This window comes from Colletotrichum destructivum, chromosome 3 (genome assembly GCF_034447905.1).
Source record: "Colletotrichum destructivum chromosome 3, complete sequence".
NCBI classification, from domain to species: Eukaryota; Fungi; Ascomycota; class Sordariomycetes; order Glomerellales; family Glomerellaceae; genus Colletotrichum; species Colletotrichum destructivum.
This window is the reverse complement of record NC_085898.1, coordinates 424,577-442,450: the sequence shown is the minus strand read 5'-3', so window position 1 is coordinate 442,450 and position 17,874 is coordinate 424,577. Positions and strand designations below refer to the sequence as shown.

Sequence of the window (17,874 nt, the reverse complement as noted above, 5' to 3'; positions counted from 1 at the left end):
CAAAACAGTCAGGGCTTCACTGATGGCGTTGTATAGGCTGCTTCTTGCAACAGTGGGTTAGCTAGAAAACAGACTGAAAATGCAGTACTCGAGCAGCAGTTACATAGTAAAATTACCACAAGCTATGTTTCAAGAACGTAGAGAACAATTCAATTGCATGAATGCTTTTGTAAACTGCTTAAACTTTCTCACAAACTCGAAAGTTTTAACAATTCCCTTTTCACAAACGAAAAGCTGCAGGAAGTTACAAGATACTAGATTACAGGCTGGCTTGAGGCGGAAAGCGAGGAATAGTATGACAGAACTTCAATAGCTTGGAGTGCAAAGAAATTCCGAAAATGGGATTTAAATGGCAACAGGTCATGGAGACTCCTCTTTATGCCTTCAAACTCTCTGATATGGCATGTTTTCATATTGAGTTGCTATTATTTGCTCCTTGGAAGTACTGCATTCATCATGCTTCACTCACTCCTACTTCTCAACTACATCTTGGACACTGGATGAGAAGTGAGAACCCTTCCCTAGAGCTCAGTGTTTCTGACCGTTTACATAGCAACGACCGATGTTTGAAGCAGAATGTACTCTTAGCTAGCACACTCCAAGAGGATGAGTCACACCTCTTCAATACTTCAACCTTGAGCCTGTTATTGAATAATCGTCGAAGAATCACATGATGGACTAAGCCGTTAGTTTGGTAACGTCAAGCACCCACATTTGGCCCCCCCCCACATTTGGCCCCCCCAAAAACGAGGGCATTCCTACTAACATTAGTATGTTCAATTAATTACTAACTAGGCCTAGATGCTACTACAATACAGCTTTTAGCTTTACTAGGTATATTAGACTTGCTGGATCTATCTGTAATATCCTCTTTTTTGCTAGCCTCAACTTGGGCCTTCTGGATGTCCTTAATGTTAGCGAACTTAGTGTTTGGATCTAGCTAGACTGCCTTTCTTTTTTTAACTGCAGTGCTTGTAACCTTTGCCTGCAGAAGCTTTAGCTTATGCTAGGTAGTAGCTAGCTTATATGCCTGCTTATTAAAGCCTTTTTTTACCTTTATAAACAGAAGGTGTTAAGTAGAGGCATTATTATTTAGCTCTATAAATAGCTTTAGTTAGCTAGCTAGATCCTTTATCTTCCTTAGCGTTAACTATGCTACTGCAGATAACGCAGATGCCTATCCTTTAGCTTCTTTACTTCTAGACTGCCTTTTGTAGGCCTAATCTAATAGCCTTAGTGTTAATAGGAGCATTAAAGGGCTTATAAGGGGCTTAGCTATAGAGATAAGCTATAGGCTAGTATATTTCTAACTACTTTTAATGTTATCTATTATTAAGCCTGCTAGATAAGCCTTCTAATAACAGCTTATAAAGTTCCTTTTGCCTATAATAGTAGAATTATTCTACTAACTAAGGTATTTAAGCTCCTTCCTATAGGCTGCTTTTATAGGGCTAAAGACTAATTAGTTAAGTAGCTAAAGGATATAGGAGGTATGTAGTAGTAGGAATAAGAGATAGATGTTATTAATATAATATGTCTATATAAATTCTATTATTATATAACTCCTATAGCTATTAACAACTAGCAGTCTAGCCTCCTTGCCTTAGGAGGTAGTCTAAGGGATAGTCTAAGGGATAAAGACCTTCTGTAGCTATTTAACTGCAGTGTTGTTTGTAGTCTATCTATTTTCTATTGCAGTAAACTGCTATCCTTTATAAGGGCTAAGATCTAGAGGAAACTACTGCTGCTAGACTATCTTACCCTTATATATAATAAGGGGATTTAGGGTATAGCCTATAGCAGAGATGCACTTAATAATAGATACCTATGCCTTTAATCTAGGCTGTTTCTTGCAGACAGACTTTATCTTAGCTATCTCTAGCACTAGCATATTAGATCCCTAGCCCTTAAGGATACTAGTCTTATTTATGTTATATCTATTAGCTAGTTTAATGCCCTTAATCTCTAGTATAGTAAGGAGTTTAAACTAGTCCCTAATAACCTTAGTAGATGCTTTATTAATACGTCTAGAGTCTATAGGGTGACTTCTCTAGACCTTAATTAATAGGTTTCTTCTTTTAAAGCCTTAGATCTATTGCTTTCCTAGAGGATCTATATCCCCTATAGTATAAAGGATCCTTTCTGCAAATACCTTTACCTGCTAATAGGTTAGAGCAAGCCTAAGGGTATGCTAGATTTGCACCTATTTAGCTAGCTTAGCCTCCTAATCAAAAGAAAGCCTCTAAAGGTTAGAAAATGCAGCTGCCCTTGCTTAGGTGCCTTAAAGTTAATAACGAAGTGTTAATCTTAGGATCCCCTATTTAGAGGATGCCTTATAGATAGACTAGCTATTAGCAACAGCATTTAAGGCCTAGTTAACCTTATACTTAGTGTATTAGCCTATAAGGACTAGAAAAGGGTATATAGAAAAGATGAAGCCATTCGGTTAAGAACTGTGAATGTTGTGATGTGATGAAGTTGGAGAAAACAGGAGGCTGGTGGTGGTGGTGAGGCATTTTTGGGGGGGCCAAATGTGGGTGCTTGACGTTACCATAAAGATTTTCGCTTTTTGGTTTTTGCCTTTCGTGAGGAAAGCATTCGTCCACGGCATGACCATGCCCGATATGGATATTAAATTACCACTGGAGTATCCAAATCTTAAGGTTTCAAACTCATGCTTCGACCTTATGAACGGAAACCAATCGGTGAGTTTAGGCCAAAAATTTGGCCTGCCCATGCGTCGAGATGTCATGATCACGAGCCGCCGCCTTTCGGTTGAGCTGCTACGACGTCCAGCCAGAATATTGATACTAGACTAGTCAGAGCAGCCGGAGTTTTGACAAATAGGTCGAGGGGTGGATTCTGATCTGGAATCTCCATTATGTCAATTGCGAGATCTATGACATGTGCTCCTTTTCTCAACAATGAGAGTGCCTCAACATGTGTGGGGAAAGCGGCGCGAGCAGCCGGCGTCTAGAACGCTTCGCTTAAGCAAGGACAGCAAGAAAAGCTCATCCATCTGTAAATAGACAGCATTTTCGGGACAATCAATGCTGTCATATTCCCTTGCTCGTCGGGATTAGCGCCTGGAAAAAGAAATGTGCGGCGGCGAGGGAGGAGATGGTGCATTAGAGCCGCTGGCCCTTGTCTTTGCTTCAAACGAACGACGGGCCGAGACCACTCGCTCGCGGCGTATGACTCGCTCACCGGTGACCGGGTCCAAAGGATCGGAAGATCGGAAGGCTTGCGGTGATAGACAGGGGCAGATCGAGCGGGAAAGGGGGCAATGCCGGGGATAGAGGAGAGGGAGGCTGGCGAGTGATAGCGGATGGTGAAGGGGCGGCCTAGGCGATTCCAATAAAGGGCCGGATGTTGAGGGAGGAATGCTCCAAATGCAAATTGTCGTCGTTGTGCGGGCTCAAGGAGGCGGTATGCAGAGCGCCATGGACAAGGCTCGATTTCCAGGTTTAGCTGGCGGGAATGCACGTTTATTGAAGGATGGCAGCTGGGATTGTTTCCCCCCCTCGTTTTTCCCTCACTCCTCCCGAGTCGGAGATATCGATGAGCCCCTTGCTGAGGCGTCTGTCTCCCTCGTTGGATTGCGGAGAAGGTGAGACAACACCAATGGATGCAAAGACAGGCATAGACAAGTAATTGCACAAATGTGCCGTCTTGTGGGTCCCAAGTCACTCAGAAGATCCATTCTTGAGCGCCCGGCTAACCACAACACGAGCGAACAGGAATGAGACAAGATAGCGGTAAGAATGGCGGGCAAGATATGGAGGCCGGTGTGGTGGCGTTCCTGGGAGACTATCGGCCTTCAGGAGTGTGGGACTAAGTGTGTGTGTATGTGTGTGTGAAGGTCTCGGGCATGCAAGCTCATCTTGTCACTCAGGAGACAATGTCGGCCAAAGGGAGAGAGATAGAGACAGAGAGCACGAGAGCGAGAGGGAAGGGGAGACAACACATGGAGGGAGGAATTTGGCCTGCTTCCACCAGAGGCAAAGGGAGCGGCCAGAAGGTATAAGAGAGGGACGAACGTCCGTCTCCTTGCCGACTTCCCTTTCCTTCTTCACCCTCATCATCATTACGCCTCGCATCCTTAGGTTTCTCGCCTTCCCCCTCTCCTTTCACCTCGTTTCACTCGTTCTTACGACCCGAGGTCCAGTCATTCATTACCTGTTTTTCAGTCACTCGTTTCGCCATGCGCAGCATCGCAGTTATCGCCCTCATGGGCCAGGTCGTCCTCGGCCAACAGTTCACCAACTCGTCGACCTCGTCCACCACGTCCTCGACCTCCACCACGTTCTCGACCTCGCGGACCACCACGACGACCTTGATCACGACCACGGACTCGACCATTACCGATGACGGGTCCCTGACCTTCGGCCCTGACCCTCCCACGACGACGGATACGACTACGACCGTGACATCTACGACCCTGTCAACCACCACCACCAGCGGGTCCAGCTCGGCCTCGTCCACCTCCACGGTCACTCCCAACCCGGCCAACGTCGGCGGCTACAGCCTCCTCGGCTGCTACGGTTCCCCTACCAGCTTCCCGGGCTTCGCCCTGACCTTGTCGGCCGAGTCCATGACCATTGACCGCTGTATCGCCGCCTGCAGCCCTATCAGCAAGCGCTACGCCGGTCTCTTCGGCAACGACTGCTTCTGCGGTGATGTAATCGACGATGTCAACGAGCCCAACAGACCCGAGGCGGAGTGCAACTTCCCTTGCCCCGGCAACCCCAGACAGCGCTGCGGTGGACGTTCCATTGCCATCCTCAAGAACAAGCGCCAGATCCTCCCGACCGACGTCCGCTTCACCATCTACGTCAGCGGTAGCGCTATCATCTCCGTGTCCGGAACCGTCACCGTCACCGTATCCACCGGTACCGGCATCATCGGAACTGCCACCGCTATCACCCCTACCCCCTCCCCCAACCCTTGCTTCAACGGCAAGTGCTTCGGCGTGCCGTGCTTCGGCTTGGACTGCTACAAGAAGTTCGTCGCCTACGGTGACTTCTGCGGCTACGACTTCCCTTGCTTCGGCCCCGACTGCAGGAAGCGCCTGGTGTGGGAGCACGGTGTCTGGCGCCCCGATGCATGCAACGGATGGGACTGTGGCCGCAAGGTCAAGTGCGTCTCTGGCAAGTGCAAGATCGTTGTCAAGGGCTCCGACTGGGACAAGGAGAAGATCACCTGCTACGGCAACATCTGCAAGGTCGAGAAGTGCGACGGTGATGAGTGCAACAAGAAGTACGTCTGCAAGGACAAGTCTTGCGTTTTCGAGACCTGCCCCAAGGAGGAAGGCAACAAGAAGTGGGAGTGCGAGAGCGACAAGTGCAAGGTCGTCAAGCCCTGTGAGGACGACTGCCCCGAGCCCGCCCCTCCTGGCCCTCTCGCCCCCGGCGCCACCTCTGTTCAGCCGCCTGCCGGCCCCGACGCCACTGCCGTGCCCACTTCTGGTGACGACGCTGAAGCCACTGCTGTGCCTACCTCTGGTGGCGACGACGACGGCGATGCCAGTGTCCTCCCCGTCCCTACCGACGGCGACGAGGATGCCACTGCCCTGCCCACTCCTACCGACGACGAGACTGCTACGGGCCCCGCTCCCACTGGCCCCCAGCCTACTGATGGTTCTGGAGCTGGTTCCGGAGCTGGTTCCGGAGGTTCCGGACCCGATGGTCCTTCGGCCCCAACCGCTTCCGGCACCGGGCGCCCTCCCGTCGTTGTTGTCGCCGCTGGATCCAACAAGTTTGTCGCCAGCTTCGGCGCTCTCGCCTTCAGCGTCATCGCCGCTGCCATCCTCTTGTAAGGAGGTGGCTAGGGGGTTTCCTCTCTCGACCGAGCATGAATGGTCGTTGTTCACTTCTTTGGGACGCCTCCGGGAGTTCCGGCATAATTCTTTACTGAGTGGTGGTTTGTGGTATGGGTGATGGCCTTTTTCTTCGACAGTGGCCTGGCGGTCTTGGGGAGTGTCTTCGGGCTCCCTCCGCCGGGTTATGGATGGACTTTGAGAAACGATTTGACGATATAGATAATAAAGCGTGTTGTTCACCACAATCCTGACCAATCCTGATATGTCTGAAATCGTCACGGTATGACTGACTGCATCGACAAGCCACGACTGCATACCTATGATTAGGTACTATTGTTAACAACCACCTCCAAATTTGTGTGTGTATGGTTTCAACCGGCGTAACATGCATGACATCTAAAAATTAAGATAAAAAACAATTTGTCCCCATTGGAGGAACGTTAGTTTCCAACACTAAAAACTACTAATAACTTTGCGCACTAATCTCCCGCTTGCGGTCTTCGCTAAGTCCATGGAGATCCGGCTTTTTCTTGCTCATCACGGCGAGGACATCGGACCAGCTGCCGCCCCTCTGCCTGACACTCTGGCATTCGAGAACCCTGATGATGAATTCAAGACACCTGGTGATGAGGATGACCGTGACATGGATGAAGAGACCTATTCCAATGAACCAGCGAACCCATCTGGGCGGTGCATAATAGTGAACAATGGCCTCCAGCAGTCTGAGCCAGCCGGCAGTGCCGGTGTATTTGCCGAATGGGCAATCGCAAGGGACGGGTTCGAGATGGCAGGTAACAACTTCCTGGTCGGAAATGGCTCGAGCAAGGATGGCTTTTGCAAGCATTAGCTGTGCATAAGAGCTCGGAGGATGTGACTACAGGTAAACACTCACTGGAAGGGTCGGCAGAAGTCGTCAGAGTCATGATGGCGATAATGCTTGACTGGAGTTGGAAGAGCGGCGATGAAGTGCAATAACCGACAGCAACGAGGGCGCGAGACAGGCCGCTTTTAAGGCGGATCAGCCGCTGGCGATCAGCCCGCAGAGAGACACAGCAAGGTGAAGCCGGGCACAGGAAGTTAAGCTGGGCGATCTTGGCCCTTATTCCCATTGGACATATTACGCAGGTGAAGGCGTCCACTGGACGCTATGAACGGATAACTCGGCAGAGGCAGACGTGTCGCCTACGGGTTGCCAATTTGCACATGAAAAGTAACCGATTTATTTCTGTTCCATTCATTGTTTTTTTAGAACGGAGTTGCGCATACTTCTGCGCAGGTCTTCAATCATTTATGTTGTGCGAAAACCCTAGGCGGAAGGTCACACGGTATCGTCCGGCCGAGCCGGTGAGACTGGGGCCGAACGCCCGGGGCATGGTCCACACATATGGGGCCGGTCCCCGGGCCCGAAGTCCGGAGCGCATTGGGTCTCGAACCCATCGGTCGGACCATCACCCCATGACGAGAGTCGCTCGCCCATTTGTCGCCTCGGACAAAACTCTGATTGTGCTGATGAGTGGATGAGTCGGTTCTACGCTGTGTTAGACTTGTAGGTTGGCCAAACGTCCGAGGCCGGACTGCGCGTCTTTCTTCTGGAAGGAAAAAAAAAAAGAAGGCGGCCGGAGCACGTGGTACGAAGGATGCATCCGTTTTGGTGTATCCCTGGATCCTTCTCCCCGGATAATAGATTCAAGAAGAAAAATGTCCATCGCAAAGTCATTCTGAGGAGGTGAGGGGGGAGGGATGTGTATTCGGAGTCAGCGTCATCCTTCTGCACACACGTCGCATCCGCTCCTTTGCGCGTTTCAGCACTTGGGAGGCCCAGGCGGGCGCTGTAACGGCGTTCCAAGGTTGAGATCGGGCACAGATGGTCCGTACTTCGTTGATAGTTCCTCCGAAGCAGCCTGTGAGTGAGTGGCTTGCTGCCATGACAGAAACGCAGGCGATGGCTCTGGGATGCAGGGCGCCGCCACTGGAGGAGGCGTCGCTTGACACAAGTTGCTGAGTAGCGGGAGGGAAGTTGGAACAAACAGGCCTAGGACGTGAATGACAGATGGAAAAAGCACGACAAGGGAGGCTGGCTGCTGTCTGGTTGCTGTCTGATTGCAGGTCCCACCCCACGGAGGCCCTTGACCGTTTCCAATAGTCAGTCGGCTTGTCTCAGTGGCCCGTTCCTCGTCCTCCCTCCGCTGCAACCAAACCAAACAGGACGTCCGAATAATACTAGACCGCAGAGTGAACCGCGCCGCCTCTCGGACGGCCATCGCCTACGAAACTGCAAAGCCAATTATTGCCTCGGCCTTCTTTCGAGGTCTATTCCTTCTATTGCATACGGGCTCAGCCTTAAGTCTCGTGCATCGTTGTCCGTGGGATCAGGAAAAAGAGAAAAGAGAGGCAGAGGAGGAAAAAGAGGAAAAAGCACAAAGACCGACGTGCCGAGGAACTATTCCGAATACGCCCACTGACAGGCACTACCTACACACCGACATCATGTCACCAACCACTCACTGACTGGACATTGACCTTTCCATACGCGGCCGGGGCACATGTATGAACCTTAACTTCACCAACATGTTCCCCCTCCCCCGCGTTTCCCACTCGCACTACTACCACCGCCGTTCCCCATCACCCTCGTGCTAAGCATCTCCTCTCATGCACCCATCCATCCCTCTTTGTCTCCAACCTGCTCCAGCCAACCCCAATTGCCTCACTACAACTCCAAGCCACTGTCGAGCGGGCGCTCCAGCAACGCCAAAATACGCTGCGTGCGCCTACCCAGTGTATCCCAAGGCGCGATTGATCATCACCGAATCATCCTACCTGTCTTGGACGAGCTACTCTGCATGCTATACTTGTTACAGCGCTGTCGCAGGATCAGAAGCATCCACCGCAGCAACAGTAAATAGCAGCAAGAGTAAGGTGAGGAACAAGAACCAGCCAGGACGAGGGCATTTCGCCCGTCGCAGCCCGCCATGGCGTCCGTCCCGAACATCAACCAAGCCGCTTCCCATCCCCCGCCCAGGGAGCAAGACCACCAGCAACAGCTCAAGAAGAAGTGGAAAGGGACGTGGCTAAGAAGTCTTTCGGTTCGCATCCGCACACGCAAGGATGCCCTGCTGGCAGCAGCAGCAGCAGCAGCAGCAGTGCCAGCAGCCGGAGGAGCAGGAGGAGGACAAGACCTAGCTGCAGGTAGCGTTGAGAGGGGCACCCAGACCACGACTGCGGCGACGACGACGACGGCAGCGGCGGTAGCTAGACGGCGCAGTCACCCACTCCGGCAGCATTCGGAAACGCGTGTGCAGCCAGGTGAGCCGGAAACTCTTCTCGCAGAACAATTCGGCCCCTCGACGGCGGCCATGTCGGCGGCCACCTCGGCCTCACATTCGCCGGCGATATCAACAACGACGGCCCAGACCACAACCGTTCCATCGTCGTCTTCGTCGTCGTCGTCATCGACCTCTCTCAGCGTCGGCGTCGGCGTCGGCGCCTCCATTGGCAGCTTTTCATCAACGTCTTCAGCGCCGTGTCCCACCTGCGGCCAGCGCCGCCACATCGACCTCCACCGGCCGCCAACACCGGTGAAGCCCGAGGACCGCTTCCAGTTCCGGTCCGGCGTCCCGTACGGACCTTGGACTATCACTCACCCTCCACCCGTCCCCTTGGACTTTTCACAGACTGTTACTTCCTCGGAAGCGTCCACGGCTCCGATCGACAGCACCGGCAGCAGCAACAACAACGGCAGCGGCGTCGGAAACATCTCCGGAGCCCCCCTGACGTCATTCCACCCCTTCTCCCGCCTGCCGCCCGAGCTCCGGTCCAAGATCCTCCGCTTCTACCTGGAACGGCCGCGCATCGTCGAGATCCGATGCATGAACGACCTGAAGAAGATCCACTTCGCGCCCAACGCGCTGGGCAACCTCGCGTCCAACATCGCCTGGAGCGCCGACAACACGCTGCCGGCCCTCATGTGGGTGAACCGCGAATGCCGGGCCGAGACGCGCGCCTTCTATCGCGTGCAGCTGCCGATGCACCCGACCAACAAGATCGCCTGGCCGGTGCTCATCAACCCGTCCTTCGACACCGTCATCTTCACCTTCCCCTGGAGCAGCGAGATCCCGCTCGACATCTTCCTGAGCGACTGCCTCGCCTTCGACCCGCTGGGCGTCGGCATCCGCCACTTCGGCACCCGCGACCGCGGCGGGCCCGAGACCTGGGACCTGACCCCCGTGCCGGGCTGCGCCCCTCTGTCCAAGAGCCTGGCGAACCTCGAGTCCTACACCGAGGCGATCCAGCTGATGGACGACCGCGCGGCAGCCCGGTTCCCCGTGTGGATGATCCACGAGGGCTACCTGACGAGCGGCATCCCGGCCAAGAACGCCTTCTACCAGGACGTGCCTCGTCTCCTGCTCAGCAACGACTACGAGCCGCCCGACGCGACGAACCAGCGCGCGGCCCTCGAGGCCCTGCGCGCCCAGCTCGCCGAGTACTTGCCCCGCGACGTGGCGCAGAGGCTCGTCATGCAGCGCATGTTCTACCGCAAGTACTTCCGCCACCTGCGGATGAAGTGCACCAAGACGGACCTCGCGGGGCTGGGAATGGTGAGGCAGATCCCCGGCGGCGAGACGGAGGAGTTCTTCCTGAGCAACGGAAGGGAGGTCGTCGGGCCGCGGAAGAAGAGGCGGTGCGTGCTGGACGTGAGGCCCAGTAGCAGCTGGCATCTTTGGGATGATGAATGATGGTGTGTTTTGGGAGGATGCGGGCTGTATTGTGAACGAGGTCAGACTGGCATCCTGAGAATGTGGTTGAATTGTGATGTATGTTGAGTGTCATGTTATTAGAGTTGTTCTCGAAGTCTGTTGCATGAGGTAATACCGATCCTTCATATCAACAAGGACGAAAAGGTAGATACAGAAGCAAGATTTAAATTTGGAAATAGCAATCTTGGCATACAAACAAATGAAGAAAAGATTGGCCACACAAAGTATGCAAATTCATAGCCGCAAAGTGAGCGGGCTGGGGTATAATGAGAGTCAAGGCCGCCCTGATTCCTGCAGCACTAGACAACACCAGGAGTATATCCACCGCGATAGTATCCGACTGCCTTCTGTGTCAGTCTTCCATCCTGCTTTTACCAAACTCCATACCGTCTCCCTATGCAATGACCTTCAACAATACCAATCCCATTGACACCAGTATGCAAACGGAGGAAAGTAAAAACAGGGCTGAGCACAGCTCCAAACCCAGATCATAAACAACAAAACACTTTCACAGCAACTTCTCTACGCAAAGTTGCCCTTCTCGCCGTCCACTATCTTGGGCGGTGAGATCTTACCCTGCAAGACACCGCCCCTTTCGGCCGCACCAGAAGACGCACCTTTGGTGCCCTTTCTTCTCTGCCAGAAGTCACGCACCACAAGAGCAATATCCAGTCCTGAAATCGACCATCCCAGAACAAAGACCGTGAACAGACTGAAGCCAATGACGAGCGCCAGGTCGAAGGGGACAACCTGTGTAAAGCACAACGCGACGGAACTCAGGCTCGAGAAGCCGGTGATGACCGAGGCAAAAGACATGATGAGGAACAGCTGGTTCGCCATGACGCGGATGTTGGGCAGGCTCAGAAGCGGCATTGGCGCCGGCGCCGGCGAGCGGGAAGAGTTGGGGAGTTGGGGCGGGGCGCGGGCTTTGATGGCGAGGTGGAGGAGGAATGCACCTAAGCCGATGAGAGTCGTCAAAAGGCTGATGATCTGTGAAGAGTATTGTGAGTTTACGGGACGGTCGTTACGGTAGAGAGTAAGCGGCGGACTTACCCCATGAGCGGTGCGGAAGTGTGCCGACTTTGCGGTGACGAGCACGCCAAAGATGAAAACGACCACGACGGAGGGCCCCATGACGAAGAGCCACATGATGTTGTTCCACTTATGGACGTTCGGCAGCACCTGGGGCACGTTGATGCGCAGGAGGAGGTTGCGCAGGTGCTCGAGGCCGAGGGCCAGGGGGAGGACATTGGCATATGCGACAATAGCGAAGAGGACTGAAGAACGGAGTGTGTCAGTTGGAATATCTCGGCATTTTTTACTTGGATTTTTGACTTACTGTGGATGATGAGGAACGCAATCCACGCCGGCAGCTTGAACCCGTTGATTTCGATGCCACCCGCGGCGCCGAGTATGTTGTTGCCCAGGGCGTCGCGAATCACGCCGCCGTCGATGGCGTAGGTATGGCCCTCGTTGGCGATCCTGATCGTGCCCGTCGGTATAATCTGCTTGATAACCTTGGTGGTGTTGCTGCTGCTGGTGACCATGTCGAGGGCGATGGTCTTGCTGCGGATCAGGCCGAAGCCGATGAGCCCCAGGCCGCCGATGCCCTGACAGGTGAGTGTGTTGACGCCGGTCTGGGCGGCCATTGAGATGGTCTGCGCGTTGATGACGACGGAGAGGTTGAAGCCGTCGGTCGTGTTGACGGAGACGATGGGCGGAGGGTTCTGCCGGGGGATGAGCTCCATGTCCCGGCGCTGAGTGGGGCCGCCTCCGGCCGGGGCCGGGGCCGATGCCGGTGCTGCCGGGGCGTTTGCGGCGGCGGGCAGAGGGGTCCCGCGCGGGTTCTTGACCAGCCCGTAGACGATCAGGACGCCTTGTCCGCCGATACCAACGCCGAAACCGCTGGCGGCGCCACCGAGCGAGTCGTTGAACTGGACCTTGGAGTCGGGCATCACGCCCGTGGGCATCGTGGCGTTGCCCTCGAACAGCGACCGCACACCGCCCATGCTCTGAATCGAGTCGCTTGCGCCCTGGAGGAAGCCGCGCGCGAAGCCCTGGGCGACCTTGCCGACCTCGATCTGCTGGCCGTTGAAGTTGATGGTCGACGGGATCCCGCCGCCGCCGGCTTCCGCGTTCGACTTGACTGCGCCGCCCACCCGGTTGAGCAGCTCGCCCGCCGTGCCGTTCTGCAGGAAACTGCTCGTAAGGCCCTTGGCGAACGTCTGCGAGATGCCTCCAAAGTCGATGGACCCGTCGGGCATCTGCTGCATGGGCACCGCCGCGTCCGGCTGCAGGCCGAGGCCGACGGTGGCGCCCTGGCCCAGACCCTTGCCGAAGCCCGAGGCGGCGGCCGGGAGAATGCGCATGATCTGGCGGATGGTGTCGGTGTTGTTGGTCTGCTTGAAGAGCTGGTCGGTGTTGATGTTGGACACCACCGTCTTGGTGAGGCCGAAGCCGAAGGTCCCGATGACGTTGGGGATGCTCGAGTCGTTGACGGGCTCGAGATTCGCCGCGTTGGGATTCAGCTTGAGGCCGGCGACGGTGCCGTTCCCAAGCCCGGTTGCGAGCGAGAGGGCTATGGGTTGCAGTTGGTTCGTGACGTTACCGCCCAGCGTCGAGAAGTCGACGGCGCCCAGAAGCGTCGACGTGAGGCCGACGCCCAGGTTCTGGATCGCCGGGTTGAGGCCGGTGGCCTCCATGTTGTTGTCGGCAGCCACCTTGGACGCGACCTCCATCGTCTTGGCCTGCGTCGACAGGTTTAGCCCCTGGGCTGCGCCCGCACCGATGCCGATTCCCAGGAACATGCCGGGCCCGTTGAGGTTGGAGACCAGCTGGTTTCCGACGTTCTTGAGGCCGTCGGTCAGGGGCTGAAGAAGCCCGCTGAGGATTCCGGCGGACATGTTTCCTCCGCCTGCTCCAGGGAGCAGTCCTCTGAGGGGGTTTCCGCCCCCACCGGCATCACCGCCGCCGCTTCCTGGGGTCGGTAAGCCGGGGAGGCCGGGGAGTCCGAGAGGGCTGCCACCGCCTCCGGGTGCACTGCCAGGTGTAGCAGGGGCACCGGGAAGAGGAAGGCCCAGGGGGTTGGGAAGACCGCCGCCGCCGCCGCCACCACCACCATTTCCAGTGCCGCCTCCGGGTGCTGCTGATGGTGCTGCTGCGCCAAATAAACCCCCAAAGGTTGGGAATTGTCGCCTCTTGATCTTGGATCCGCCATCGCCCTCGTTATCGGTCTCCTCAAGGCTCCCAAGACTCCTTTTAATCTTCTCCTTGTACTCTTGCAGAGCCTCCCTCGTCTCCTGCAGCTGCGGTGATTCGTAGCGGGCAACGAGCTGGTCAGAAAATTCGACGGTGAAGTCGACCATGGACATGAGTGTCCGCCTCAGCCTGGGGTCGTTGCCGATGGCTTCGACGGTATCGGGGGTCACGATGGAATCGAGAGCCTGGCCCCATGATCCCAAGTCCCGACCGGTCGTCGACCGACTGATCAAGTTAGGCTTTGGGTATAGTTCGTTTTTTACTTCTCTGCCGATGCTGAAGATGGAAAAGACCATCAAGAATCCTATACAGAAGTTCGTCAACGTGCCATACCTTGTTGGAGGAGGCGGCGGCAGTTGTGTCTTCGACTCTTTCATCGTGTCTTCTTGAGGGTGAGATGATGTCATGTTGTAGTCCATCATATCCATGATATTGCTACGAGGTAGAAGAGAGGTTATTGGAAGGCTCCAGAGAGTTCTATTGTGTCATTAAGATAAATTGACTTGGGTATCTTTCACAGGCAGCAAAAAAAGAAAAGAAGAAGGCTGCCCAGCAGTTGTGTACAGAGAAGGAGAATGGTGTGTAATGTGTGTGTATTTCTTTAGGGCACACCAGGTTTTCTGGACGGCCAGACGGATGAGGAAACGGAAGAGATCCAAACAGAAACACGGAGTGCCGAGGGAGGAGATATCTATACGGATCCCGCCCCAGGTGGTGATCTCGAGTCTAAAACATGGAGCGGACGATCTGTCTCCTTGCCGGTGACCTAGATGCCAAATGCGGCGGACGAGGTCCCGCTCCACTGAACCATCGCCGCAGGGCCTAGTCTTGGTCCGCCCGGAAGGGACTGGGTTTGAAACTTGGCTGGCTGGGGAGAAGGAAAGCCCTTGCGAGGATCCCAGACAGAATCTGCCGGGGACCCATTCGTCGAATGAGGAAGAAGAGCCGAACCCTCACGACGTCAGACTTTGGCACATCTTCTGGTTATCAAAGCCGATGCCAGAAACTGACAGGACACGGCGGCATAGAGGAGGCTGCATCGTCCGACAGACAAGTTCCGGGGTACAGGCATGAGAGTATCATCAGGGACAGGAATGAAGAGTACACATTCAAAGGCTAGAGCATTTCCTTGAAGCTTGAGTAAGCGATTATTTGTGTATCAACTGAAGTCAAACAAAAAGTCACTGAACAGGCCAGTCTGCTGTGATAGGGTTTCGGCTTGGTCAAGCGAGCTTGGCAGAAGGCCGCGTCAAGAGGGCTACTGGCAGTGGGAACTGCATGAGTGAGGCCATCGCAATGCGAGCAAGCAGCGCAAAATACGTGTATGAGACTCTTCGAGCCGAATAGAGTAAGCCCTTCATGGCCATGGATGCCAGCCACAGGGTGGACCGTGGGCGGACCACCGGAGAAGGAGGGTTGGGCAAAGTTCCTTCAGAGAGCCCCGGAGGGCCAACAAGCACGCTGTCACTTTTTTAAAGCTTGAAGTGTGTGCGGGTTTCAGACGGCCGGGCGACGTTGCAGAGGCGACTCAGTGATTGGTTCATGGTGCTGTCCGTCGTTCAACTCATACGGTAGCCCCGTCGCTGCTTGGGGCGCTACTCACACATTGTATGGTTGTTTGTTTGAGCAATGAGAAGCAGTACGTGGGCAGTAGTAGTCGAGGAAAGACACCAGGACAAGGGTTCTTCCATGCCGCACGCCAGTCCCAGTAAAGTCTTCCTCGGGTGGCGATGTGGTCATGCCTGTGTCTGTGTTGAGTCTGTGAGTTCAATTTGACGGCAACTGACACGATCTATGACAAGGGAAGCCTATGAGAACACACACGATGTACTCTAAGCAGGGTAGAAGTCGGCAGGGAACGGTACGTTGTCGCAGCGCTACCTGTACAGTCAGTATCTAAACACCACGGTGTAAGTGCGGGTACCTCCGGCGCCTCTCTCCCAGGCTGTCCTGTGTCATTGGCCGCAAACCATTTCCCAACGCGGCAGTGTGGATCGTTTGACGGAGCCGAATACGGTGTCTTAGTCAGCCTTTCTCGGGACCGCAGGTACGTACCTCCCTCTCGCTCTCCCTCCTCTTTCATCAAAGCAGACATCCCACCCTAGGACCTACTGTAGGTAGGTGGTACCTAATCCTTCTAGAAGAACAAGGCCATCATGCTCTTCTCCGACTTCACATCCCCGTCGACGTCGTCCAGAGTGGCGCTTGAATCCGCTCTCCTCCAACGGCCCAACTCTCATTATCCCCGTTGATCGAGCGAGACACGACTCGAAAGGAGGAACCACTTCATCGTGTCCGCGTTCGTATCTTGAGGCCCAAACGCGTCACGCATTCCATGGAACGTCGCCCGATTATCAGACACGCCGTCCTGTTTGTCCTGCTTCTGCTTTTTCGTTCGTCTTCTGCCTGTGCAAGCGGACCCAACTCTCAACACTCAAGCACACATCGCCCGCCTTGCATGACGCATTGCGGCGCCGGACGTCGCGCGTAAATCGTTTGCATTCTCTACTTCGCGAGTAGGTTCGCGCACAGAAGACGCACATCACCACACCGTTGGACTCCAGGAGTTTCTCCCAAACGGCTTCGTCCGTCTGGCGACTTCCGTTGCACCGTCCGAGCCACAGTCCCCTAGACTTGTCAGAACCTAAGCGCTTGTCTGACACCACACCTCCCCGATGGAGTCGACGTCCGGGGTTGGTGAGGCTGGAAGCCCCGCTTCGCAGTCCCATCAGCCGATGGGTTTGTTCCTTCAGTCAACCCACCAGTCTCCCCGTATGCAAGGCGAAGATGCTTATGACGGGGACGTGTTTGAGGCCGAGCACCCACATGGGGCTGCCTTTACAACGAACACCCATGTTAGCTCCGCCACGCGGAAAAAGGCCCCGAGTCCCTGGAGATCCCTGGAGGGTTGTGAAGGTTTTGACGTGCGCACTTGGGTCGCCGCCCCGGCAAGCCTCCCGACAACGACGACGACGACGACGACGACGAGAACACTCGCGCCGCCGTTCGCCAAAAGTGATTTCGGTAGTAAAGACAATGGCAACCACAGCTCTCGCAGCTTCTCAGACCTGCCCTACGAGCTGCGCTCCAGGATATGGCGCATGCATCTCGAACGCCCCCGCATTGTCATCATCAGGGGCGTCGTGGACGGCTCGGGCGTCGAGGTGTCCGGCAACGAGCTGGGCAACGTCGCCTGCAACGCCCACTGGTACTGCGAGAACAGGAGCCCGGTTCTCTTTCGCGTGTGCGCCGAGTCACGCCGCGAAGCGCTGTCCTTCTTCAGAATTCATCTGCCCATGAGGTCATCAGAGCCCGACACCCACGGCTATCCTTATCTGAATCAGCGAAACCCGGCCTGGGACCGGATCTACATCAACCCTGACTGGGACCTCGTCCTGTACCAGGGCGCCTCCGGCACCCTGACAATGCCCATCCTTGCCAGCGACCTGCTCGCCTACGACCCCTTGGGCGAGGGGGTTGTTCACTACGGCTCCAACGACTGGCCCAAGAGCATCTGGCACGTCAATCCGGACCCCGGCTTTGGCATGGCCACCCTGGATGAGTCGTTTGCCTTTCTCAAAAGCTTCTTCTTGTGCACCCGATCCACGTCAGACATGGCCCGTCCGCTGGGAGAGGGCTACGTGCACGCCGTGGTGGGCGAGGTCGGCCGCGCTGGCATGCGTGACTTTGGCCTGCACGCCGTCGACTGGACGCCGGCTTCGCGTCTCGTCGTGCGCACTCCCAACAATAGCATGATCCGCAAGGCCCTGATCTTTGGCAAGGGAGTCGAGCAGTCCATCGTGAACAACCTCGTCACGGTCGAGATGACAACCCGCGTCGAAAAGCCATTGGCCGAGAGTCTCTGCTCGACGACGGACGGCTGGGTCATTAGGCTGGCCTGGCAGCCGCCGGACCGCAGCATCTCCCATGTCATGCACCTGACCACGGGCATGGTGCGGCCACCAGACGAGGTGGGATGTGGCAACACGTCTTCCGCATCGGGGTAGGCTTCTATATCCGTTTGGGCCATCTGCTGCCGCT

General features: G+C 55.2%; 5 protein-coding genes across 5 annotated transcripts; 3 read left to right on the top strand and 2 right to left on the bottom strand.

Moving 5' to 3' along the window:
* Positions 1 to 3,401: 3,401 nt before the first annotated feature.
* On the top strand, positions 3,402 to 6,066 carry CDEST_04193 (Putative carbohydrate-binding WSC). The gene is made up of 2 exons (XM_062920352.1): positions 3,402 to 3,674; positions 3,741 to 6,066. Exon 2 carries the CDS (start codon positions 4,205 to 4,207, stop codon positions 5,816 to 5,818), a length of 1,614 nt encoding a protein of 537 aa, XP_062776403.1. The 5' UTR covers positions 3,402 to 3,674; positions 3,741 to 4,204; the 3' UTR covers positions 5,819 to 6,066.
* A 218-nt stretch (positions 6,067 to 6,284) lies between these two features.
* On the bottom strand, positions 6,285 to 6,930 carry CDEST_04192 (uncharacterized protein; the record flags this gene model as incomplete). Its single annotated transcript, XM_062920351.1, has 2 exons — positions 6,285 to 6,652; positions 6,714 to 6,930. The coding sequence occupies 2 exons, from the start codon at positions 6,928 to 6,930 to the stop codon at positions 6,285 to 6,287; spliced, it is 585 nt and encodes a 194-aa protein (XP_062776402.1).
* A 1,476-nt stretch (positions 6,931 to 8,406) lies between these two features.
* CDEST_04191 (Putative 2EXR domain-containing protein) lies at positions 8,407 to 10,788 on the top strand. Its single transcript, XM_062920350.1, has one exon. The coding sequence runs from the start codon at positions 8,791 to 8,793 to the stop codon at positions 10,552 to 10,554; it is 1,764 nt and encodes a 587-aa protein (XP_062776401.1). The 5' UTR covers positions 8,407 to 8,790; the 3' UTR covers positions 10,555 to 10,788.
* Positions 10,789 to 11,097: 309 nt separating this feature from the next.
* On the bottom strand, positions 11,098 to 14,261 carry CDEST_04190 (uncharacterized protein; the record flags this gene model as incomplete). The annotated part of the gene is made up of 2 exons (XM_062920349.1): positions 11,098 to 11,852; positions 11,915 to 14,261. 2 exons carry the CDS (start codon positions 14,259 to 14,261, stop codon positions 11,098 to 11,100), a joined length of 3,102 nt encoding a protein of 1,033 aa, XP_062776400.1.
* Positions 14,262 to 15,980: 1,719 nt separating this feature from the next.
* CDEST_04189 (Putative 2EXR domain-containing protein) lies at positions 15,981 to 17,873 on the top strand. The gene has a single exon (XM_062920348.1). It carries the CDS (start codon positions 16,509 to 16,511, stop codon positions 17,838 to 17,840), a length of 1,332 nt encoding a protein of 443 aa, XP_062776399.1. The 5' UTR covers positions 15,981 to 16,508; the 3' UTR covers positions 17,841 to 17,873.
* Position 17,874: the final 1 nt, after the last annotated feature.